The sequence below is a fragment of the Mesocricetus auratus genome, unplaced genomic scaffold, assembly GCF_017639785.1.
Source record: "Mesocricetus auratus isolate SY011 unplaced genomic scaffold, BCM_Maur_2.0 Super-Scaffold_100007, whole genome shotgun sequence".
NCBI classification, from domain to species: Eukaryota; Metazoa; Chordata; class Mammalia; order Rodentia; family Cricetidae; genus Mesocricetus; species Mesocricetus auratus.
In genome coordinates this window covers 92,087,722-92,112,357 of record NW_024429191.1, presented here as the reverse complement: position 1 = coordinate 92,112,357, position 24,636 = coordinate 92,087,722, and the positions used below count along the sequence as shown (strand labels likewise).

The window sequence follows — 24,636 nt, the reverse complement described above, 5'->3', positions numbered from 1 at the left end:
GGGAGCGACAGTTGCCTAGGAAACCATCCCCCACCTCCCCACTCACTCCTCCTCCTCCCCGGGGCCAGCTTAAGAACCGGACGGATGTCTTCTGTAACACAGTAACACTGTAACAGAGTAACTGTAACAGAATAACTCTGGAGCGGGGTTGTTTAGGTAACAAAGTTTCTACTTGTGGAGTCACTGCACTATCCCAGGACTTGGCATAAAGAGAAGGTTTGGGCTCTGATCCCTTCTAGGAACGTGTAGGGCGGGACAGAGAGGCCAAGGCTCCTAGCAGCCCACCTGGAAGACCAGGCTGCCTGAGGGTAGATCAGTAAATAATAAGTAAATAAATAAAAGACTTGGTTTGGGCAGCAGTCTTTCTTTGGCTAGGGAGAGGGGGCGGGGAGAGACAGGTAGTCAATCTCAGGATTCACTCTGGAGGGAATGGAGGCCTGGCTTTTTTCAACAGAGAAAGAAAAATGACTTGGATTGTGAGATAAGCTTTCCAGCTCCCTCTGGCTCGCAAAGATGCTGGTCTGGGGGAGGGCAGTCAGTTAAGGGTGAGGTGAGCCTATAAGGACACCAAAGAATGAGGAAGAATGAGGATGGAACGATTTGAGCATTGGGTAACAGTTTCCCACAAAATGCCAAGCAACAAACTTCCCAACACGATCCCTCTTCCTCTGGGAACAAAGAAAAAACGCCAGGGTATACTTTCCAAAATACTGCAATTTAATTCTGAAAAACACAAATGCCAGAGACCCAGAGCTATGTGACTGGAGTTCCTGCAACCTGCTCAGAGTCCCAGAAGAGAACAGGCAAGCCCAGGCTCCTCCTTGATCTGACTGTGAGAGGTCACAGAGAGCTTCCTTATCAACCCACGTTTAGAGTGCTGACTGCTCAGAGAGCAAGATTTCTGCCTTGAAAGCAAATGCAGTAACCTCATAAATGTGCAATGCATACTTTCTTGGAGAGTGGCAGTAAAGCTGCCTGCGGTCATGGATCTACACACCTCCAGAGTCCTCCTAAGGGTGGCTTTAGGAGACACATGGCCTTTGGCCTATACGACTTCCTTGCTGCCTGCCCTTCTCCATACCCAAAGCTTGACCAACTACCTTGTTTTGTATATTACATCGGCTCATCCAGAAATGGACAACTTCCCACCCTCTTACATGATTTAGTGGAAGAGGAGGAGATGAAACAGTTTTGGCCCTAGTATTGGTCTGAAGTTAAAGGGAAGAGACAGAGAGCTGGGGCTTAATGGGGAAACTTGGACCATGGGGTGTTGTTCAGTTCTGCCTCACACCCATTCTAGGAGCCGGTGAGTTCTTTATCTGGCTCTTCCCTCTGCCTTAAATAGCTGTGGTGCTGTACACCTTGTCACAGGATTGGGAAGGAAGGGATTTTTTTTTTCTTGGCTCTGACCTCTGGGGTCTAGGAACCCAGGCAGAAGGCTGATGAGAGAGATTCCATGGGATGGTGGGCATCCCTTGGGATGTGAGGTCCAGAGAATTGAAAGTAATGTTTTCAGGTGCCCCACTGTGCTCGTGTGGCAGAGAAAAAGGGGCACACTTCCAGGAGGAGAGTGAGGAAGGCCAGAGGTAACTGAGCAGACCCCACCCAAGGGACTGCTATTCTTCTCACACCCCTCCCCCCATCTCCACATTTACCTTTCCTGTGGCATTGGGCTAGCTCCCAGCACTAAGGCCCTTCCTATTGGGGAGCTGGAGGAAGAGAAGGCTGGGGTCTCCTTAGCCTCCCTAGTGAGGATTGTCACAACAGCTCCCACATCCTAGTAGTGCTTCAGTGTCCCCTGGTGCCATGCCAGTGCAGTAGCATCTTGCTAGGAGGCCCAGCCTTTTAGAACCTACTCCCAGAAGGCAAAAGGACCAAGTCCCTGCCTATGTTTTTTTTTTGGGGGGGGTGGCACACTGGTGCTTTTTTTTTTTTTTTGGTTTTAGGTTATATATACTAAGATAAAGTATGGTTATTTTACCCTTCCCATGACACAGGGAAGCTAGAGAAACTAGGGTGGCAGCTATCTCCCTGGCCAGGGCTGCCCACTGAACCCCAGCTCTCTTCTAGTTGGCTTGGCAGTTAGAATAACTGCCTTCCCAAGGGTCTCTGCACCTCCTCTTAGCCCCTCGGGAGTCACACAAAGGAGCAGCAGCTGGGGCGCTTCTTCTGGGACTCCACATAGTCTCGGATCTGGAAGCTGGGCTCATCAGGCTGCCTGCCTGCACGGTATTTCAGCTCCCTAGAACAGGAAGAGTCATGTGCAGAGCTGGGACTGGAGAGCCAGGCATTCCCTACTCCCCCTCCCCCCATCCTGGCTTCCCAGATCGTCTCCCACCCCAACCCGGGCTTCCCTTCCCTGCTCAGCTCTCACTTGGCAATTGCCAGAAAGGCCAGCTCCACATTCATGCCAGTCTTGGCACTGGTCTCCATGAAGGGAACACCATACTCCTGCCCGGGAGAGAGTATTCTCAGGGCCTGTTTCTGGCCTCTCTCACCATTCACCTGACCCCATTGGCAGCCACTTACCCTGGCCAGCGTCTCTCCATCCTCGGAACGGATCACCCTTTCACTGCTTACATCCGCCTGTAAACCCATGTGGGTCAATCAACTCCGGGGAAGGAAGCCTTGACCCCAGGAAACCCATCTTTGGCCCCAGGAGCAAGCACAGCCTGCCCTCTTCTGGTAGCCTGAGGGACTGCAGGTAGGTGTGCTTGGCCTGGGGCCAGGGTTTCTGTGTTGCTCAGGCCGTGTGCCCGATGCCCGCCCTGTGCACTTGGGGAGGTGTGTAACTCTAGCAAAGGGTGTGGTGACCCAGCTTCATCAGGTGACAACAGCTGACTTAAACACTTTGTACCTAATCCCTGACCCCTGATCTGTCTGTCCATAATGATCTAGTGATGGCTGACAGATGAGTCACCTGGCTGCAGTTTAGGTTATTGGTGGAAGGGGCTGCTACTACTAAAGCTTTGGGGTAGGACAGGCAGAAGCCACAAGACATGTCTGACTTCCATACTGGAGACCTCAAAGGCCCCCCCCCAAGGATTTAGGTAGCTATGGGGCTAGGCGGGGCTGGTGCTGAGTCAGTGGGAGAGAAGAGCCATAGTGCATGGACTCTAGCACAGAAGCACTCACCTTGTTGCCTAGCAGCATAATCACCACATCTCTCTGGGCATACTCATGAATCTCCGTAAGCCAGGCCTGTGGGAGAGGGGAAGCTGAGCCAGGCTGGGCCCAAGGACCAGGGTATTCTTCTCCTGGAGAGCTGCATTGGGATGCTAAAACCACAGAGGGGCTCAGCCATCCAAAGCAATGGGATCCGCCATGTGTCACAACACAGGCTTATACTCCCCGCACAGGGGCAGGAGGGCAGATCCAGCCTGAGCTACAATATCTAGGCCCTGCCTCAAAGCAAAACAACCCAGCAACAACAAACGGGAATTGGAGATGGAGGTAGAGATGGATAAGCTTGGCTGGGGATGTTAATACACTAGTAACAGGCTTTTCTTCAGCATACAAGGCTCTGGGATTCATTTTTCTGTATTGCCTTTCTGACCAAAAAAGTGCTGAGATCGATTAGTGATGTCTGGCTTGGAAGCAGCAACGCCATGCAGTTTCCATCCTTTTATAGCTATCCGTCTTATCCCCTCAGTTTGCTTTTCAGTAACCAGTTCTCAAGGTCTAGGAGCACATGAGACCTATACAGTGTTGTGAACAGAGTCATGCTTGTATCTATTGGTTATGGCCTCTGTTCTCTAATGGTTTGGTTGTGAGGACACAGCCACTCACTCTGTCTTCTTGTGTTGCAACTTGACCTGGATGCATGTGGAGTTTTCTGCTTGGACTTTCCCTTGGGTCCCTGCGGATCATTGTCCAGGGTGGAGCTGGGACTGTTCTGAACACTTTGATATAAAACACACTCATAAATCACAGTTAGGACTATACAGTCAGCACAGGGCACATCAACCTGCTTGGTTTCCATGCCTACATAGCAATGAAATACCCAGTCACTGCTGAGTGTTTTTCAAAGGTGACAGGCTCTGTAGTCTGCCTGTTTTTACAGAATTGAAGCAATCTGGCCCGCAGAGGCCCTGCTGTGGCTGCTCACGACAGTCAGGGTTGTTGGGGGGAGGGAAGGACCTTGGGAGGGGAGGACCTACCCTGATGTTGTCAAAGGAAGATTTGTTGGTGATGTCATAGAGCAGGAGCAAGGCTGGAGGGGGACAGATAGCAGAGGAGATCAGGGCATCAGCAGGGGTGCTGCAGAGTGGGGACGGGTCAGAGGACAAGGACTTACCCTGAGCATCTCGGTAATAAGCATGGGTTACACTGCGGAAGCGCTCCTGTCCTGCAGTGTCCCAGATCTGGGAGAGAGAGAGGAGAGGTGTGAAGGAGCAGGGTTAGCTGCTGACTGGAGAGCTCATGCTGTGGCGTGAGAGCTGTCTGTGAGATGGGGGGGGCTGTTTCCTACTGTGGGTTCTCACGGGGCTCCCCAGCATCTGATGACATCTCCAATGGTGTTTCTGGGGTCTTAAACTCATTAACTACTGTTTCCTCTTCTCCAGCCCAGGGGTTGGGGTGCTCGGAGCAGCAGAGACTTGGAAAACAGTAAGGGAGGCTAAGCCTAGCTGAGGGCATTGTGAGTTGCCTTTGATAGGAGAGAGGGTGCCTGAGAACTGCTTTTTTCTGCAGATATCAAACAAAGAAAAGCAGTTTCCTCTCCTGGGCCCCACAGGAAGTTGCCCCAGACTGAGGGCAGGGCTGTAGGCCTGTGGTTCAGGTTCAGAAGCAAGTGCAAGCCCCTCCCCCATCCCAGCCACTGCTCCTACCTGAAGCTTCACCCTGGCACCATCCACTGTCACCACCTTGTTCTGAAAGAGAAAAGGGCAGAGGGTGGGGAGGGGATGTTGGCTGTTTCTGAGGTCTGTCACTATCCTGTCCTGGTCTCTCTCCAGGCCCACAGGCGGTGTGGTGAACCTGAGTCATCTTCAGTCAGATCACCCTATTAGAGCAGTGGGGGACCTGTTTCAAGATTCCTCCACTCATCGTTCACATAACTTAGTCAGGCAAGGAGAACCTTCAAACCTGCCTAGTTCTCCGTGAGCCACCGTGGGGTTGCTGGGAATTGAACTCAAGACTTCTGGAAGGGCTGCCAAGTGCTCTTAACCACTGAGCCATCTCTCCAGGCATGCCTAGTTGCCTAGTTGTCTGTTGGACTCAGCAGGCAGCACAGGGAGTGTGTGGGAGGGTCTGACCCTTCCCTGCTTCAGTCTCTGCCTTCCAGAGTTCAACTTTAGAGATGAGGCACCCATTACATCCTGAGGCCTTCAGAGGCTCATTCTGCAAGACCACCGGCCCTCCAGTTACCCATAATCCTCTCAGTGTAGCCTCAGGACTCCATTCACTGGGAGAGGCGCAAAGACTCTTCCCCTCCGGGATCTTTTGCTGGGCAGCCCCAGCAGTCCTGCTTGCACACGGATAAGGATAGAAATCTTAGAGTCCTTAGGGATGGGGGGCGGACAGCCTCGAGCGCTCCATCTCCGAACCCAGCCTTCCAGCTTCTCCACAATTGTTTCTTGAAGACTGACCTTGAGAGGGACCCAGCTTAGATGGCTACCTTGCTTGGGGATGCTATCCTAGAGCTGAGAAGAAGGTGAGCAAGATGCCAACTCTACCCAGAATCCTTTGACCGGGTCACCTCTGTGGTCCTGGTGGGAGTACCTCCCAGGCAGCAAGCCCCAGGTGCCCTCAGGAGTCAAAGACAAGGAGAGGGTACCCTTCTTGAGCCTAAGCTGTCACCAGCTCACTGCAGGAGGAGCCTGCAGCCGCCTCACCCTGAAGTCTATGCCGACGGTGGCTATGAAGGTTCCGGACAGGAAGGCCCCGTCTTTGAATTGGATCAGGAAACAGGTTTTGCCGACGCCTGAATCTCCCAGAAGCATCACCTAGGAGATGGGGGCAGAGGCAGTTAATGGTGACTGGGGAAGAGACGGGGTCTTCTGGGATTCCAGAGAGGACTGTCCTTAAGAGGGTCAGAGAAGGAGAGAAGGGTGGAGAGGGACGCCATTTGGACGGCGGAACACGGCCTCCAGCCTGCCTTTGCCCTCACCCCCGCTTCCTGTCTCCATTCTCCTTCCCTCAGCCTCCCAGCTCCTCCCTCTGAGCCTCTTGTACTAGCCAATGTCCTCAAAGTCAAACTATAACCTCCAAAAACGTGCTTGGAGATCCCCAGAGGATGTCACACTCTGTTGGGCTGTACCTTGGATATCTATTTGCCCATTGCTGAACAGTGCGGAGATCATTGCTGGTTTGAGTGTGTACTCAGGTGTACACAGGTTGGTGGGGCTCCACACAGGGAAAAGGGCCTCTCCCCCAGGAGCCTAGCAAGACTTGATGGACGGGTGGGGGCATGGTGCTGCGTGCCCTCATTCTAGCATTTGAGAGGCAGAAGTGGGCAGAGCTCTATGAGTTCTAGGCCAGGGAATGTGAGGGCTAGCCAAGGCTAAATAGTGAGACCCGTTTTTTGTTGGTTTTTGTTTGTTTGTTAAAAGACTTGATGGGTGGAACATTGTCTTTAAATTGCTATTGCTGGAGTTTTCTTTTGGGTCAGACATTAATTTAGAAATGTCTAATGAGGGCTTACATTCACAATAGGCTTGCAAGAATTAGGGAATGTTGACATTTATTCTGAGATGGGGAGACAGTTAGTCTGAAGTTTTTAGCAGAAATCTTCCAAGAGGAACAAATGGTTGCAAATTGGCATCCTTGGGCCACTGCAGGGGAACATGTAGGAATGGTGGGGGCGGGATCTCTTTGGTCAGTCATCTCAGAGAATGGAAGTGTAGACTCAAAGCCAGAATGTTCCCAACCGTCTGGCTAGACTGATAATAAGGGTGGAATTATTGGGCTCTCTAAACTTGATGGTGAAACCAAAAAGCTTTTCTTCCACAGATACGGGGTCTTGGGATCTATTAGTTGACTTTAGTGGAAAGATGTGGGGGTGGGCTGAGTTCTTCTACTATAAAAAGCTTACTGTGTGCTTTTGGGGAAATTCCTTAATTGTTTCTGAAGTTTACCCATCATAATGGGTGGGAAGTGGAAGGAACACTCCTTTGGGGCCTTCCTAGAATTTGTTAACATCTAGGGTCAACAAGGTTGATGTGAACCACTCAGGACTCAGAAGGTTGGCCCTAGGGTGGGTACTGCCTACCTGAAACCCTAGACCTCCTAAGGTGTTCCAAGGCTCTTTCCCACCCTGTTCCTTTCACACAACTACAGATGCAGGACTAGGTCAGGCCTTGGCAGGCTGGGGGTAAGCTACTTGGCTGGCCAGGCACTCCGATGGCTCTGGGGCCCCAGCAACCCCCGCCTCCCCCCAGGAAGGGGGGTGGGGAACACTGGTACTTGTTTACTTTACAGATCACAGCTGCCTTGAGCAAACCATGCAGCCTGTCACCCAGCCAGTCAAGTCCACCAAACACGAACAGCTGCTCAGCCTTACCGCCTCCTAGGTAAACAGTTCAGCTGGCCCGCAGGGCAAGGAGGTCAGGAGATTCCCCCTCATCAGCCCCGGGGGGCTTGCCATCAGCAGCTCCCCTCCCTTGAAGACATAGGGCCCCATTTCCTGCCACAAGCCCACACAGGACGCCTATCTCAACGGCTAGGGGTGGGTAGGCTGGCAGTCTGGCTTCCCCTGAAACCCTGGGGGCGGAGACCTGAGGCTCCTAGTGAGAGTGAGACCTAGTTTTGGGGAGGTATCAAGACCCTGAAGGAGGCATGCATCCTTCGAGGATAGGCATCGGTTCCACCCAGCACAGCCTGGCTTAGCTCTCCCTAACCTACTGCAGAGGAAGAGTGCAGGCTGCTGGCTGGCTCTGCATCTCTTTTCAGGGTCCCGTGTACTTGCGTACTCCAAGGGCACGGATGAGGGAGGTGGAGGCAGACTAGGGTCCATGCTTTTCCCACCTGCTTTTGTACAGAGCATCCCCACAGAAGGTGTGCACCTCAGAGAGTTGCCTTTACAGCCATCAGAGCAGGCAGGGTGGGCCACTGTCCACTGTCACTAGCTGCTGTGTCTTTCTCAGCTTCTAACAATTCCCAAGAAGACTTGCGGGCTGGCTACATACACCTTAAGGGGTAGGGGGGATGCTAGCTTAACACTGGGAAGAGGTGTGAGACTATGTCTGGAGGCCGTGGGGAGGAAAGGGGTGGAATTTGCTGCCGAGTGGGGACCCAGAGCATTGAAAGTGGGTGACAGATGTCAGTCTTTGAGGCTTAGCTGAAAAAGGGGCAGTAACCTTGAGCTGCCTCTGCAGGCATCCGTGTCTTCAGGGAGTCCCCATGTCCTAGCACCTCCAAAGTGTGGCAGAAGAGAGAACCGGGTTGTTGTCCACAGGGTGGGGGTGACTAAGTCCTTCTGATCTGTCCTGCCTCACGCCCTCCGAGGTTAGCCTAGATCCCTAGAGACTGAGATGAGCCCAAGGATTATGCTCCAGACCCCAGACGCAGCTGACCCAGGAACGACTGATTCCAATCTAGACACTTCCAGAGAGGAGAGTAGACGGGGAAGACAGGGTCCTATGGCAAAGGACACCAGGAGGGATGTCCCTTAGAGCCGGCCTAGGGGCCCCCAGCACTGGGCGCAGCGCCCACCCACCTTGCACGTGAGATCGTAGTTCGGACTGCAGGGTGGGGAGCGCTCGGGGGCCTCGCCATCCCCGGTGGTAGCAGCTCCGGGCGTGCCAGTCATGTCCCCGGACAGTCAGAGGTGAGCCGGGCTCACTGCAGGCAAGGGAGAGCGCGGAACCGCCCTGCCCTAGGCTCCGCCCACTCCTCCCTCCCCATCCACCAACCGGCTCGGACCCCGATAGGCTCCTCCCTCCGTCCCGCCATCCCCTCGACGACGCCTGCCAGGATGTCTAGGACTTGCCTAATGTGCGCCCGAGGGAATGGTAGGCCTCCGGAGAGACATTAACCTAGTTTTAGTGCTCTTACAGCACCGAATGAGTCCAAGTACAGGACCAGTCCCCTAAAGTCACAGCGGCGGCGTTAGGTTGCCATCGAGGCAGCTGACCCGGGAGACCCAGCTAGCTGCGGAAGGTGTGGCGCCTGGTTTCCTACTGCGGCTGGGCAGTGTGGCCAGCAGGGGACGCCCGAGCTCCAGCCAGCTGCCGGCCCGAACTCACCTGCAGGCAGGAGGCTGGGAACGCCCCTGAGCAGTGTTTGACAGGGAGCTGCATCCTGAGGCTCGCAACCAAACAGTTCCTTTTTTGCTGATGGACCCCAGCTCGAGCTCATCTGAGTCGACTTTTGTTCACCGACCCTCACCTCGGAGAGCACTGGCGCTGTGCCATCTGGGGAGCTCCTGGGTGGTGCTAACACTTGGAGCCATTTGCGGTATATCGGCTCTTATTTCTCGCTTATTTCTTGTTGGTCTAAGCCCCTAATGTCGCACCATGGGAACGCTCTCAAAGGTGGGCCTTTGCAGCCCTCCTTTCCAAGGGGGCAAGGTAGGGCCAGCCTTATGCAGGTGAGGCCCAGGCCTGGCCACCAAGTGAATTTGTGGATCATTTCGAGCAGTTTCCAGTACAGCCCAGGAGCCCTGGAGCTCCCAATGGCAGAGGACGTAGAGAATCTGGGGTTGTCCTTACCAGAGTTCAGTGGCATGAGGTCAGCCACCCCCATCCCCATGTTGTACAGAACGGAACTGGGTGGTGGACTGGGTGAGGAGTGCTGGGGAGCATACCCCCAAACTTTTCAGGTGAGGGCAGTGAGGGGCAATGTCAAGGCTTGTTTGGGGGTGACTACTGACTTGGGCACAGGCCATGTGCATCAGCAGGAACAATTTCATGGGATCTGATAGAAGAGCCCAGAGAATGGACGGAGGTGACCTTGTCACCCTGCCCCTAACCCTAGCCGTGACCCTAACCCTTGTCACCCTAACCCTGACCCTGACCCTAACCCTAAGACGTGAGAATTGGAGAGGGGGAACTAGCTAGCCCCTTGTTCACCACCCACTGGAAACTAATGTTATGCATTACACTGTGTCAGCCAAGAGATACAGCTCCAGGCACTGGTACTCCAGAATGTGACCTTCCTTGGTAACAGGGACATTAGAGATGTAAGCTACAATTTGGTCATCCTGGAATAGGGGCCCTGTGCTGGATAATGCCGATCATCAACTTGACAGGCCCCGAATCACCTGAGAGACAGGTCTTTGGGCATGCCTGCGAGGGATTATCTCGAGTAGGCCTGTGAGGGATTATCTCGATTAGGCTGGGTGGGAGAACCCAGCCAGGAGGAGGGTGGACCAGAAGGAGGGAGCCAAGTAAGCACAAACTTCCAGTTGCCGTCTGCCGTTTGTCGCCCCGGCTGCTGGGCTGCCCCCCACGATGAACCAACCCCAAGACTCCCTTTCTTAATAAGTTACACCAGCGTATTTTATCACAGCTGCAGAAGTAACGGAGACAAGCCCCTAAACCAATGTGTTGTGAGGAAAGACTTAGAGCAAATAGGGAGAAGACAGTCTTGTGAAGACAGAAACATGAAGGGTGTCTGGAGCTAACGAAAGCTGGGAAGTCGTAGGGAGAATTCTAACTTGAGCCTGCTGACACTTGGGTTTGGGACTTTGGTTTGTGTCGTTGGCTCCATATTATTTTGGGAGGAGGTGGAGGCTTCAGGACTTGGGGCTGGAGGAAGTAGGGCCTGGTTGCACTCTTTTTAGTAGGGTTTGTTTGGCATGGAGCAGACCAGGCATCTCCAGAGATGGCAGAGATAAGAGCCTTCTTTTAAATTTTTTTTTCAAGATATATTTATTATGTATGCATCATTCTGCCTCCATGCATTCCTGCAGGCCAGAAGAGGGCGCCAAATCTCATTATAGATGGTTGTGAGCCACCATGTGGTTGCTGGGACTTGAACTCAGGACCTCTGGAAGAGCAGCCAGTGCTCTTAAGCCGTCTCTCCAGCCCTGATAAAAGCATTCTTACAGAGCACTGGGGAGAATGAAGTTCTGTTTTGGGGCAATGATTGTTGGGTCCTGTGGGTTATGGTCCCCGGATCTGCAGCATGCAGGCATCGAAGTATGAATATGTCATGCATTGTTCCCTGGGATGCTTAATACCCTGTGGTGTATTCAAGGGTAGTCCCGAGTAAGTCAGAAGCAAGAGGGTCAGTAAGGACTTTCAGAGTGGGGCTGTGTAGAAGAGGTGCTCACTAAATGTGGCCTTCAGGAGAGGGAATAATCCAGAACACAACACCAGGCTTTCTGGCCTCTGCTCTGATGCTGTGTGCATGCCCTGGCAGCCTGTGTCTCCCCACAGTGGCTCACACCTCATGTCACACCATAGTCACACTCTGTGACACTGACACTACAGCACAGACATCCCTCATGTGCACATATCCCATCATCCCTTAACATACAAGCTTCGTATCACAGACACACACTGTATATGGTATATCATAACATCATAATGCATATCATAATAAGCATACAAAGTCTTACTCAACTCCTGGACACATACCCAGACACATACCTCCCTTCATTCCACACAGATGCATGTTGTTACCACACGGAAACCACAGACATAATTTGCATTGCACTCAGAACACAGGACACATCAATGCTCGCATACCCTCAAATTGACCACATACTTCATGCGGTGGTTTGAAAGAAAATGGACCCCAAATGGAGTTATGGTTACACTACTGGGGAAATGGCCTTGTTGGAGCAGGGGTGGTCTTGTTGGAGGAAGTGTGTCACTTTAGAGGCGGTCTTTGAGATCTCAGATATGCTTAAGCCATGCACAGTGAGACAGTTCTCTTCCTGTTGCCTCTGGATCAAGGTGTAGAATTCTGTAGCACCATGTCTGCCTGCATGCCATCATGCTCCCCGCCATGACAATAGTGGACTGAACCTCTTATATTTTTGGTTGTGAGCCTAGCTTTTAATGGCTGAGCTATCTCTCCAGCCCATGGACTGAACCTCTGAAACTGTAAGCTACCACCTCAATTAAATGTTTTCTTTTATAAGAGTTGCCGTGGTCATGGTGTCTCTTCACAACAGTAGAAACCCTAAGACACCTCACATCCTTACCGGATGCCCAAATCACCCTCAAAATCAACCTCTCTCACTCCCCCAGATGTGAAATGCACACACCTGATCGGAAGCCCATGTCCCATTGTGTTATAGGTCACAGCCCACAGACTCACACAGTCATCCTGGTAGAGGGTGGGCCAGTGACACAGGCACCTGTTCTCTATTTAGAGGAGCGCTGGGGTTCCTCCCAGACATGCAGGTGGGTTGAAGAGAACCCCAGGGCGATGACCACACACCACAGTGACTGCAGAGTCCAGATGTCGAGGGGAGACTAGGGTAGAAGCTGGAGCAGCAAGGTCAACACTCAGGTTTTGCCAATTAGTGCACAGATCACCTGCAGCATAGCTCCCAAAGGCAGACTCTGTTCCCCATCCTGACCCTAACCAAACGGCCTCTGCAGGTTTTTACACACACCAAATGAGTGTTGAGAACCACTAGCTTCAATTGTGTGCGACGTTGAGCAGAAGATGAAGGGTTTAGGCTTTAACAGGCAGTAGTGAGATGATGGCAGATGGACAGAGGAAGGTTTTGGAGATGAACATTGCTTGGGTAAAACTAGAGAGTCTGAGGAAAATAAGGACAAGCTGTAACAAGGAAGATCTGACCTGCAGTGGGAGAGGGGTTGACTGGAAAGGTTAGTGTTTCATGGTCTGAATACAAAATGTCCTTGTGTAAGTTTCTTTTTACAAAGTTCCTAGTCCCCAGCCAGTGGCATTATTTTGGGAGATGGTAGAATTTTTTTTCGAGACAAGGTTTCTCTGTATTGTTTTGGAGGCTGTCCTGGAACTCACTCTGTAGACCAGGCCGGCCTCAAACTCACAGAGATCCGCCTGCCTCTGCCTCCCGAGAGCTTGGATTAAAGGTGTGCACCACCAATGCCTGACTGAGAAGGTAGAATTTTTAAGAGTTGAGTCCTAGCTGGAGAAAGTTGGTCGCAGGTCTGTGCTTTGGAGTCATCCTTGGTCTCCCTCCTTGGCTCCTGTCTGCTGTCAGGTGAGTAGCTCTGGTGCTGTGTCTCCTTGTGATCCCCGCATCAACAGAGCCAAGGACCACAAAAAGGAGCCCTGAAACTGTGAGCCATAATAACCCTTTCCTCGAGTCGTCTATGGCAGCCTTTTACACCTGAAGTGACAAGAAGTCTAATGCATAACGCTGGCTCTTGGGAACCTATTGCCTATGGGGGGTTGCCTTGTTCAGCCTTGATGCACGGGGGAGGAGGAGCTTGGTCCTGCCTCAGCTTGATGTGCCTGGCTTTGTTGATTCCCGTGGGAGGCCTGACCTCATCTAAGTGGAGACGCTAGAAGAGTGTGGATGGGGGGTGAGTAGAGAGAGGTGGGGGCGAGGGAGTGGGAGGAGAAGAGGGAGGGGAAACTGTGGATATGAAATATATTTATTTATTTATTTTAAGATGTATTTATTTATTTATTACATATACACTTTTCTGCCTACACGCCAGAAGAGGACACCAGATTGAATTGTAGATGGTTGTGAGCCACCATGTGGTTGCTGGGAATTGAACTCAGGACCTCTGGAAGAACAGGCAGTGCTCTTAACCTCTGAGCCATCTCTCCAGCCCCCGAAATATATTTATTTTTAAATAATAAAAAAAGATTAAACTGGGCCTTTGTATGCTAGAACCAAGGAAAAGGAAGAATCAGGCATCACGCAAAATGGTATACCATAAAGCAGGATTTGTATTTCCAAATAAAGTAACTGGATTAAACAGTTTTAAAAAAATTGGTACCAGGAGTGAGGGTGCTGCTGTGACTAACCTAACTGTGAGCATCTTTGCCTGTGGAACTGGTTTGCAGGAGGAATTCGGAAGAGTTTGGACACGTGGGCTAGCAAAGGCTCTAGAATGTTATAAACTGACTTCAATAGGCGATTGTGATGGGAGTTTGAAGGGTCAAAACGATGACCAAAAATGTGGGCAATAAAGATGGAGTTCATGAGGTTGCAGATGGGCATGAGGATTATTTTTGGGGGGAGGTAGATTGGACTATAAGCCATTCATGCTAAAATCTTGCTAAGAACTTTTTAACATTTTACCTGGGTTCTCAGACTTGGTAGAGGGCACTAATTAGTCCAGTGGAGGAAGTTTTAAGGCAACTCAACATTCAGGCTGTGGCATTGTTATTACCAGCTGCTTGCAGCCAGGTTGATAGTGAAGGCTCAAGAGCAAAAAGCTGAACAGAAAGTCTTGAAAAACTTGCAGTTTGGTTAAAAAAGCCTGTGGGAGGGGGCGGGGGAGAAACTGGCAGATAGTGGCACACAACTTTAATCCCAGCACTTGGGAGGCAGAGGCAGGTGGATCTGTGTGAGTTTGAGGCCAGCCTGGTCTACAGAGCAAGTTCCAGGACAGCCAGGATTGTTATACAGAGAAACCCTGTCTCAAAAACAAACAAACAAACAAAGAAAAACCAGGAGCTAATGAAGGTAGGGATCCCTTAGAGACTGGTACCATTTAGAAGAAGTCCAGTGTTTTATCTCAGAACGCTAGAAAAGACAGAGTGCCTGACTAATACCACTGTGAATTCTGTTGATGGAAGCACTCCCGTAAACCCAGCAGCAGGACTCTTCAGCCAGCATGACAGGGCTTGTGATACAGAATTTGGGGGATACCAGGACTTGAGAGGTGACAGTTCCATGCCTGAAAGGCCATAGACCCGGAATTTTCCCAGTGAAGGCAAGTCCATCCCCTCTTCTGATACCCAGGCTGCATGCATCCAGCCTCCTGAGGAGGACCAGCAAGAGCTTGGTGGCCTCTTCTGCTTCAGTTATCATTACTCTGGAGTCTAAGCCCAGGCCCAGGATGCTTGCAAATTACTCCGTGTGCTTAAAAAAATTCAGTTGTGGCTTGAGATGATTCAGTGGCTAAGAGCACTGTCAGCTTTTTCAGAGGACCCAGGTTTGATTCCCAGAACCCCCTTGGCAGCTCACAGCTATCTGTAACTACAGTTCCAGCGGATCCATTGCCTTCTTCTGGTCTCCATGGGCACTAGGCACAAAACAGCCACACACGTAAAAAATAATAATAATTAAAAACATCTCACTGGGTGATAGGTCAGTAAGCAAGGGTTTTATAACCAGTGTCCTTCAGCATCCTTGCCTAGCAGGATATAGGAGAGTAACTGTTGCACACAGATCCAGCTTTTGTGGCCAGGGGGATGGACCAGGAGGGAGTGAAAGGTTCCTGGCAGTAAACAGAGCAGTAGTAAGGGGGAATAGTCATCGTCACAATCAAGCTATTGTTAGACTCCATTGCTCTTCCTCTGTGTGGTTACTGTCACATGTAGTTCATGTCATGTGTGGTTATCCTGCCTGCTGTCACTAGTGCGACTTTCCCTGGATTTGGGTCCCAGCTGGGGAGCATGGTTATATTTGTTTGTAGTTCAAGGTCCTGCTCTTGACCCACTGTCTCCAGGCTCAAGCCTCGATCAAGCTGCTCCTATTCTGGATGCTGGTCTTGGTTGAGGATGTAAAAGGCTATCCCCGGGTCAGCAGGAGATGTCTCTCACACTGGCTGGGGTGCTTGGATTTCTCAGTTTTCTGAGATTCTTGCTGGTAGATTTGCCTTAGTTTTCTTTTCTTTTTTTTTCAAGGCTGGAAAACTTTGCTGCCTTAGTTTCCTTGCCAAACTAGTAGCAAAGTTCAGAGATGATTTACCGGTCCCCCTCCCCCCCGTGTCTTGTTTGGACCAGAATTTTCAGACCCAGGATCACCTACTCTCTGATCTGCAAGTCAGGAGCAAGGACAGGTGGGAAGATGTGGGTGAGACTGTCAGGGAAGAGGGGTGTGGCTGGAGTAGGCATCCCTGGCACAGAGTCATCCATCTTGCCTCCAGACAGGTTGATCCAACAACATGTAGCATGTAGCATGGTGTGCCCCAGCCCCAAATGTGACCTCACAGACCCAGTGCCCAAGACACGACACCTGCTTTCCCTGTCTCTGAGATATTAGGATTCTGGAGACTCAACAGCGTGAGAAAGGGGTCTCATGGAAGACCTTTCCAAGAACTCGAGGGATGAGAGAGTACCTGTAGGCATGGGGAAGTCAGGGAGGTGAGGGTGTGTGGCGGAACAGGGCTGCTAGACTGTGGAGGGCTGTGGAGGAGGGAGCCGGATTCCACTTTCTAACTAGATACCCACACCCTACCCACACCCCAGTGCTGTGCCCCACAGACCGAGAGCTACAAACCAGACTGTCCTTGCTTGCTGACTTCCAACCCATGTGGCCATGCAAATGTGCACATTCTGTGCTGTCATTTGTCATTTATTGCCCTTCCAGAATCTTCGCAGCCATTAGGTTGACCTGAGTATCTATGGGCAGATACCCTTGTTTTGTTGGTCTTTAGACTCAGGGTAAAAAAGACCCTCCACATCACCCATGGCCAAAGCCCAACCCTTCCCAGTCCTCTTCAACTTGCCTTCATCTCTGGAAATAGGCAGATTATTCTAATGGTCTCACATAAGCACCCACCTATTTCTGGCTGGCACCTGACACACATGCACATGCAGGGGTTCCAGATCTGGCAGAGTCAGGGAGTACTCACTGTGAATCCAATGCCCACGGTGGCTGAGAAGGAGCCAGGGATGAACTTGCCCTGGTCGAACTGAACCAGTAGAGATGTCTTCCCAACGCCACTGTCACCGACCAGGATGGTCTGAAAAGCAGCAATGGAGATGGAGTGAGGGCTCCAGGTGGATTAGTTGTGACTACAGGTGGTGATTCTTTCTGAACACACACACACATACCCCTTGATTTTTTTATTGAAGTCACTGAAAAAGGGTCAGAATATGGAAGAAAACTACACCAAACCAAGTTCACGAATACCTGAGACAACCATAAGAACATGCCATATGGGTTCCCTCCCATCCCCAGGCTCCTCTGATGCACTGGGGTCTGTTGATCTGCTCTGAGCTCCATCATTGCTGTGTTTGCACTGGGGTCACATGGCCCATGGACAAGTCTGAGGCAAAGGCAAAACACGTCAGGGACATGTCTGGCCTGTTCCTGGAGGATACTAGACTCCTCTAACAGCTGGCTTCTGCTTGAAGACCACTGCCCCTGGAATTCTGACCTGGGTCAGAGTCCAACATTTCCCTAGCTTCCCTGGCTCTCACCTGACTCTCCATATAGGTGTTTCCTCAACAAAATTCTTGCATGTTTCATTTTGGTGTCTGCTCCTTGGAAGGCCAGATAACATGATGGATTTCCCATGCGGGGCTAGTCCAAAAGGACCCAGGTGTGGAAAAGATGTCGGGATGCCTAGGGCGAGCCTTGGGAATAGTTCACAGCTGGTCCTGGGCAAAGCCCTTGGAGAGGACAGTGTCCCAGAGTGAGGAGGACTTTAGGAGACAGGACAAAAGTCATTCTCCCCTGGGAGGCCGGTCTGAGAGGGAGCAGAGTGAGAGCCAGCCTGGAGACTTGGGTGACATGTTCCAAGCACAATCATAAAGCACCCATGAACCATGAGGCTGTGCCCACCAGACTCTAAGAGCAGGAGTGGGGAGCAGTGGACAAGGAGACAAAGGCCTTGATTTCAAGGTGGGCAGTAGCCGCTTTCTAAAGACAACCACTGGAGGTCTTTGGAAGGCTTAAGGGAGGCAAACATCACCTGCATTCACAGAGACACAAAAGCAGAGAGACTGTCAGGGCCTCAGGTCCATGTACCCCAGCCGCTCCGGGCTCTGAGAGCAGGGAGGGGGATCTGTCTCAGAGTGGGTTGAACATGGCTTTGTCTGTGTGATGTTGACTTTGGACGTCTCCTGATGATGGCTCTTCAGCCTCTACCTCCCAAATGAAATTCAGCTGGGCTTTCATTTCCTCCTGGATTGAAGAACGCCGTTTATTTGCTATGAATAGTGGCTTTGTTAATTTGCATCTCACACTGAACTTCCCCAGGCTTCAAGACGTGCTTCTTAGAGAGAATAATCTAGAGGAGCCTGCATGTCCTGGTTCACTTCCTAGAAGACACGACAGACAGAGTCCTTTCGCCCTGTGCCCCTTTTCCTCCACATGGTGAAGAGGCCCATGGGTCTTCCTTCTATCACTGTGATGTTTTGACCTTTGTGAATTTTGTGATCTCTTTTCTTCATACCCAACCCAACTGAACTCAGGCTTAGGGCAGGGCCGTCTCCCAGTTGGTCTTTTTACCGTCAAGAACCTATTGATGGGGTTGGAGATGTTGTGGCTCAGCAATTTTTATTTTATGTGTATTGGTGTTTTGCCTACATGTTTGTCTGATCTTGGAGTTACAGTTGTGAGCTGCCGTGTGGGTGCTGGGAATTGAACCCGGGTCCTCTGGAAGAATAGTCAGTGCTCTTAAACGCTGAGCCATCTCTCCAGCCCCACATGTACAGTTTTGATTCCCAGCACCCACGTGGCAGCTTGCAACCATCCATAACTCCAGTTCCAGGGGATCTGATACCCTTTTCTGACCTCCACGCCATACACATGCTGCACATACAAACACACAGGCAAAATGCTCATGCACGTAAGATAAAATAAACCCTCTAAAATGAATATATTGACAATTGTGCTGAGGGTTTATTTTTTTTTAAGTGCCTCCTTAAGATGTAGCTATGTCCTAGAACTCATTATATAGATCAGGCTGGCCTTGAACTTTTAGGGGTTCTCCTGGCTTCACATACTGAGTGCTGGGGTGACAGACATGTGCTGATCCTGTCTGATTGTCAGTGTGTGTGTGTGTGTGTGTGTGTGTGTGTGTGTGTGTATTTTTAATCTGGGCAATCACAGAGAGTGTTCAAAGCCTCATTGACTACTTTGCCTTAAACCTAGAGCCTCCCTTAGACCTGTCTATTGTCTAGATTAAAAAGTTATTACACTTTATTTTCTGTTTGTGTGTGTGCCTGCACATGCTACAGCATGTGTGTGGCGGTCACAGAACAGCTGGCAGGTATTGTTTTCCTTCTCCTGCCATGTGAATTCCTTCTCTCCGTCCACCACGTTGTTCACAGGGATCGAACTCAGGCTGTCAGGCTTGGCGGCAGACACCTTTATCGCTGAGTCATCTCTCTGGCCCTTATTGTCCAAAGTTTTTACTGTGATTTCTTTCTTCTAGAAAAATGTATTAATTAAGTGAACGAATCTGGGCCAGCAAGATAGCTCCGTGGGTAAAGTGCTTGCCTTGCAACTCTGAGAAACCAAGCTGATCCTTGGAACTCATGGAAAGGTGGAAAGAGAGTTGACTCTGATAGCCACATGTGTGCCTGAACACCCTCTCTCTCTCTCTCTCTCTCTCTCTCTCTCTCTCTCTCTCTCTCACACACACACACACACACGCACACGCACACAAACACGTCATGCTCATACACACATACTACCAATAAATAATAAAAACAGTTAACAAATCCTGGCTGGACCCGGACCTCGGTGTCGGTGTCACCTGTCTGCGTTTCCTTCCCCATTTCTTCCCTCGCTTCTGCTTTGAGAAACTTTCACACGGTGGCTTTAGGTTCCCGGTCCTTCTGCCTCCGCCTTCTAAGCACGGGAGTTGCAGGTGGGCACCGTGACGTCTGGCTGGGTTGCTTTTCTTCACCAGCGTCTGCCCTTGCGACTCCATTATTTACGAAGGGGATCTGAGGTAGTTTATGACAGGCCCACGTGCGCCAAAGGGCGATTGAAGATAGCGTCTGAGAGAGCTCTGGGCAAAGGAAAGTCCGGGGAGGCCAACCCCTCCTCCCGGGGGCAGATAGCCATCGCTGCGCTCAAGCGTTACATTTACTTTTACCTTCCTGGGTGTCAAGACAAAATGGGGAACTGTGGGTTTCTGCGGTATGTGTGTGACAAAGCCTATTTGACCAATGACCATTCTCTCCAGTCATGTGACACTAAGAGTCACCCTCAGTGACAAAACGAGCAGCAGCCTTTTGCAGGAGATGGGACTCTTATTTGCTGATGCTGGAACCCCACGGTAAACCCCAGAGCAGCGGAGGCCTCCCTGGGCGCAGGACTCCATCACCCCATGGCAATACTGAGAAACTAGGTGAAGGGCGGCCCTCTCTGCTCCTACAGTGACTCCAAGTGAGCTCCTTAACCAGACAGGAAGTTCAGATGCCATCCAGATCAGTTCATCTGGGTTGGGGCTGTGGCTCCGTGGCAGAGTGTGCTTGCCGTTCCTTCGGGGTTGCAGTGGAGGAGATCTTGGCGTGGCTCAAAGTCTGATACTTGGGAGGTCTTCAGCTGCGTAATTAAAAGACTTTAAAAGCAACGCTGGTTTCCTTGCGGAAAGCTGATTTTTACTTGGAGACTGTAGCCTGTTGGACTAGGTAGGATGGGGCACACCTCTAATGCCAGCCCTCAGAATGCTGGCACAGGGGGTTAAAGTCAGAGGCCAGGCTGGAGCCATACAGAGTCCATATGGGGCTGCACGGTGACCCTGTCAAACACAAACGCACAAACACCTGCAGCTTTAGCTCCTACCTGACAGTGTCCATGCTCTCACTATGTTGGACTTTGGACGAACCAGACACCACAATCATATAAGCCATTTTTTAGAACAAAGTCCTGTGTGGGGTTTAATCTTTTTTTTGTCTGTTTGGGTTTTTTTTGTTTGTTTGTTTTTTGTTTTCCAGACAGGGTTTCTCTGTGGCTTTGGAGGCTGTCCTGGAACTTGCTCTGTAGACCAGGCTGGCCTCGAACTCACAGAGATCCGCCTGCCTCTGCCTCCCGAGTGCTGGGATTAAAGGCGTGCGTCACCAACGCCCAGCGTGGGGTTTAATCTTTATTATCAACTTGGCTGAACTGAGGCTTTCAGGGACTCCTAAAGGACATGTCTGGGTGTGCCTGAGGGCATTTCCAGAGAGGATTAGCTGAGCTGGGAAGACCGAATGTGGATGGCACATCCCATTGGGTCACAGCCCAGACGGAACGGAAGGGAACTCAGAGAAAGCCAGGTGGATTCCGGCATTCCCCAGACTCTGCTTCCTGCCTGGTCACGTGGTGCTCAGAACTCCTCTGTTTCATGTCCCCACCACCAAGCACATGGGACCAAGTGGCCGTGGACTAAACTCTCCCAAACCATTAGCCAAATAATCCCTTCTTCCCTGAAGTTGGTCAGGCATTTTGATGGCAACAAGGAAAATCTAACTAATATACTGTTTGTGTAGCGCTAGAGAAATCTGGCAGACAACACGATGTCTAGTAGTTTGAGAATGGTTGACACCGGCTGGTGTTTAGGGAGTGGGCTTTCATAGTGGGAGCAGGAAGCCTTCTGGAGAGCACTTACCATATCGAAGTTACCGATGCAAATTCTTTTGGCTCTCTTTGCAGATGTACACCAAGATACGTGTGAAAAAGTCACATTCACTAGAACAAATGACTCAAGTAGGTACTAGGGAAACAAAGCCCAGAGTGTGCGCAGTGGAAATCTAGGAATGAAAAAGGCGGACTACGGAGGTGGTGAGTGGACAAAAGCATACTTTCCTATGGCTGTGATTAAACACCAGTACCAAAGCAATTTACACAAGGAGGGCTTATTTGGGCTTGCGGTTCCAAAGGGGTAAGAGTCCATCATGGCAGGATAGAACGGCCAATCCTTGGGTGCTACACAGAGCATCCCAGAGCCACACATCATTTCCATCATGCAGCACAGCTCACAGGCCCTTACAGTGTTAGAGCCAGTCACCACTGTCCTCCCCCGCTTTCCTTTTCCCGAGACAGGGTTTCTCTGTATTGTTTTGGAGGCTGCCCTGGAACTCATTCTGTAAATCAGGTTGGCCTCGAACTCACAGAGATCCGCCTGCCTCTGCCTCCTGAGTGCTGGGACTAAAGGCGTGCGCCACCAACGCCCAGCCTGTTTCCTTTTCTGATGGTACTTGTTTCACAGGATGGTTTTCCTCACGACAGACAATAGTATGTCGGGTGGTATGAGCTTTACGTCAGTGTGCCCATCTGATTTCTGGGACAGACCATGCATTTCCCTAGGAAAAGATTAGACGTGTGAAATATAAACCTCAATATTTAAAGTGATCTCTCATGGTGACGAGAGATTAGGGGCCATTAAATTCTTCCTGCCTGCCATCTTATCTATTTCCTAAAATGAGTGTGTTCTACTTTAGTAAGCTAGGCAAGTGTACTATTTTGAAGTTTTTATTTTATTTTTAATTACATGTATATGTGTGTGTCCGTTTGTGGGTATGTGCACACATGTGCACCTGCATGTGGAAGCCAGAAGAGGGCATTAAGTTTCCTGGAACTGGAGTTACAGATGGTTGTAACTTAAACTTCAGAAGACACCGGAGCTCCACAGTTCCAGGACTGGCTGTGATCTGAACAGCATTAAGGAAACAATGAGGAGGTATGTGTAGGAAGGCAGGAGGCACCATGGGCAAGCTCTGTGAGGGAGACAGATAGAAGAGGAGTGCGCAGGAGTCAGGGACAGCCAGAACTGCAGAGCAGATGGGCAGGTCTTGCTTCTAGGGGCTCTTAGCTTTTTTCAAATGGCACTGTAACTCAGCAGTGAAAGACTCCGAATTCAAGGGCACAATCTGAGCCAGAATTTGGTCTGGGTGACCATTCTGCCCTCAGCTCAGCTCCCTGGGATGCCTAGGGAGTGCTGGCTGGTGACCAGGGCAGCTCAGCTCTTCACTGTTTGTCTCTGGTGCCCACCCAGCAGGTCAATGGGCTCCTGGCTGAGGCAGGAAGTGCAGGAGGAAATATGGGGAGTCCTAAACTTGGTTCAGGGGCCCCTGAACACCTCACTTCTGCTGTATCAGAGTAGGCAAACAGGTCACGAGTCTGCCGTAGGTTCAAGGGGAAGCAGACTCTCTCTTTAGAGAGAAAAGCTCTGAGGTAAGAGGATGTGAACCCAAGGGAGGGATCACCACAGATTAGCTTCAGGCCTGAAGCTGATGCATTCAATGCTGGGAACCTCTGAAGGAATCATTGTGAATGCTGAATTTGGCATGGGATCTTGAAAGGAGTCCATTCAGCTAGGGATGTGACAACTCAGCTTCATCGACTCTGTGACAAAGCTCTGGAAGCCCTACTAAGTGCAGTTGAGAAGGTAGCAGGAGGGCAGGGAGCCCCAGCCATGACCCAAGAAAGTATGGCTGACAGTCGCTTCTTGTCACTGAGAGATTTAGGTCTGTGGGTTCCTTTTTCTTTTTCTTTTTCTTTTTTTTTTTGGTTTTTCGAGACAGGGTTTCTCTGTATTGTTTTGGAGGTTGTCCTGTAACTTGCTCTGTAGACCAGGTTGGCCTCAAACTCACAGAGATCTGCCTGCCTCTGCCTCCCGAGAGCTGGGATTAAAGGCATGCGCCACCAATGCCCAATCTGTGGGTTATTTTCAATTCTAACAGTTTTTAAAAAAAAAGATTTATTATTATAGTGTGTGTGAGAGAGAGAGACAGACAGACAGACAGACACACACACACACACACACAGAGAGAGAGAGAGAGAGAGAGAGAGAACACCTGCCACATGTGTGTGTGTGGTGTAGGTAGAAGAGGGCATCAGACCCCTGGAGCTGGAGTGACAGCTGACATGGATACTGGGAACCAAACTCAGGTCTTCTGGAAGAGCACCATGCTCTTTGAACTACCAAACCATTCCTCTAGCCTCTATTTTTGATTGTGTGTGTGTGTGAGTGTGTGTGTGTGTGTGTGTGTGTTGTGTGTGTGTGCATGCCTGGGTCTGGGTGGTGCATGGGATTGCAGGTGTCCATGAAGGCCAGAAGAGGGCGACAGATCCCCTCGTGTTGTAGTTACAGACAGCTCTGAGCTACCTGAGAACTGAACCTGGGCCCTCTGCAAGAACAGTTATGCGGTTTTAACTGCTTACCTATCTCTCCAGCATCTTTACCTGGCTCAGCCTTTGGCTACTAGTTTTCATGGTACACTTTGTTTTTAAAAAGTTATTTATATTTATTTGTTTGTTTGGTGCATTGTGGGAGGGAGTGGGACAGTGTGTGTGCCTCAGTGTGTGTGTGTGTGTGTGTGTGTGTGTAGGTTGTAAGATAGTCTGCAGGATCAGGCTGTCTCCTGCTACCATGTGGATCTTAGGAATTGAACTCAAGTCATAAGGCTCAGTGGCAAGTGCCTTCATTCGCTGGGCCACCTGACCGTCTCTGCAGTACACTTCTTGTGGAACTTCTAGTATGGGAAAGATGAGATCTGGACCCAGGACCTCGTGCAAATGGCAAACTCTCCATCACTAAGGAAACATCCTGTCAGTCAGGGGTGCGTCCCACAGAAATGGGGTGGTTCCCCAAAGACCATACGTAGTTTCAAGTCCAAAGGGATCAAGAGGGCGGAAGTCTCTCCTTTGTAACCAGGGGCTCCTGTGGACAGCACACAGATGGGCACAAACACATGAGGACATACACACAGATAGACACATGTACACATAACGTATCATTACATACCACATGGCAGACAATACACGTGTATACACAGTTCTCTCCACAAATAACAATACATGCAATGCATGTGCACATGTGTGTGCGTGCATGCGTGCGTGTGTGTGTGTGTGTGTGTGTGTGTGTGTGTACAAAGTGAACACATATTGTGTAAACA

At 50.7% G+C, this 24,636-nt stretch overlaps 1 protein-coding gene across 7 annotated transcripts in view; it reads right to left on the bottom strand.

The window, feature by feature from the left end:
* Positions 1-696: 696 nt before the first annotated feature.
* Rab37 (RAB37, member RAS oncogene family) overlaps positions 697-24,636 on the bottom strand; it is a 63,011-nt gene continuing 39,071 nt past the window's right edge. Inside the window, exons 2-10 of one of the 7 annotated variants that reach the window (XM_040750032.1) lie at positions 16,650-16,760; positions 5,835-5,945; positions 4,830-4,871; positions 4,298-4,364; positions 4,161-4,213; positions 3,136-3,201; positions 2,530-2,586; positions 2,375-2,451; positions 697-2,242 (exon numbers count right to left, since the gene is read on the bottom strand). In XM_040750032.1, coding sequence (XP_040605966.1) covers positions 2,137-2,242; positions 2,375-2,451; positions 2,530-2,586; positions 3,136-3,201; positions 4,161-4,213; positions 4,298-4,364; positions 4,830-4,871; positions 5,835-5,945; positions 16,650-16,760 — 690 coding nt within the window. In that variant the 3' untranslated portion in view covers positions 697-2,136. Of the gene's footprint in view, positions 2,243-2,374; positions 2,452-2,529; positions 2,587-3,135; positions 3,202-4,160; positions 4,214-4,297; positions 4,365-4,829; positions 4,872-5,834; positions 8,634-8,656; positions 8,826-16,649; positions 16,761-24,636 lie in introns of those variants that run through there. The other 6 variants (XM_005069951.4, XM_021227107.2, XM_021227108.2 and 3 more) reach the window with 6 other exon arrangements.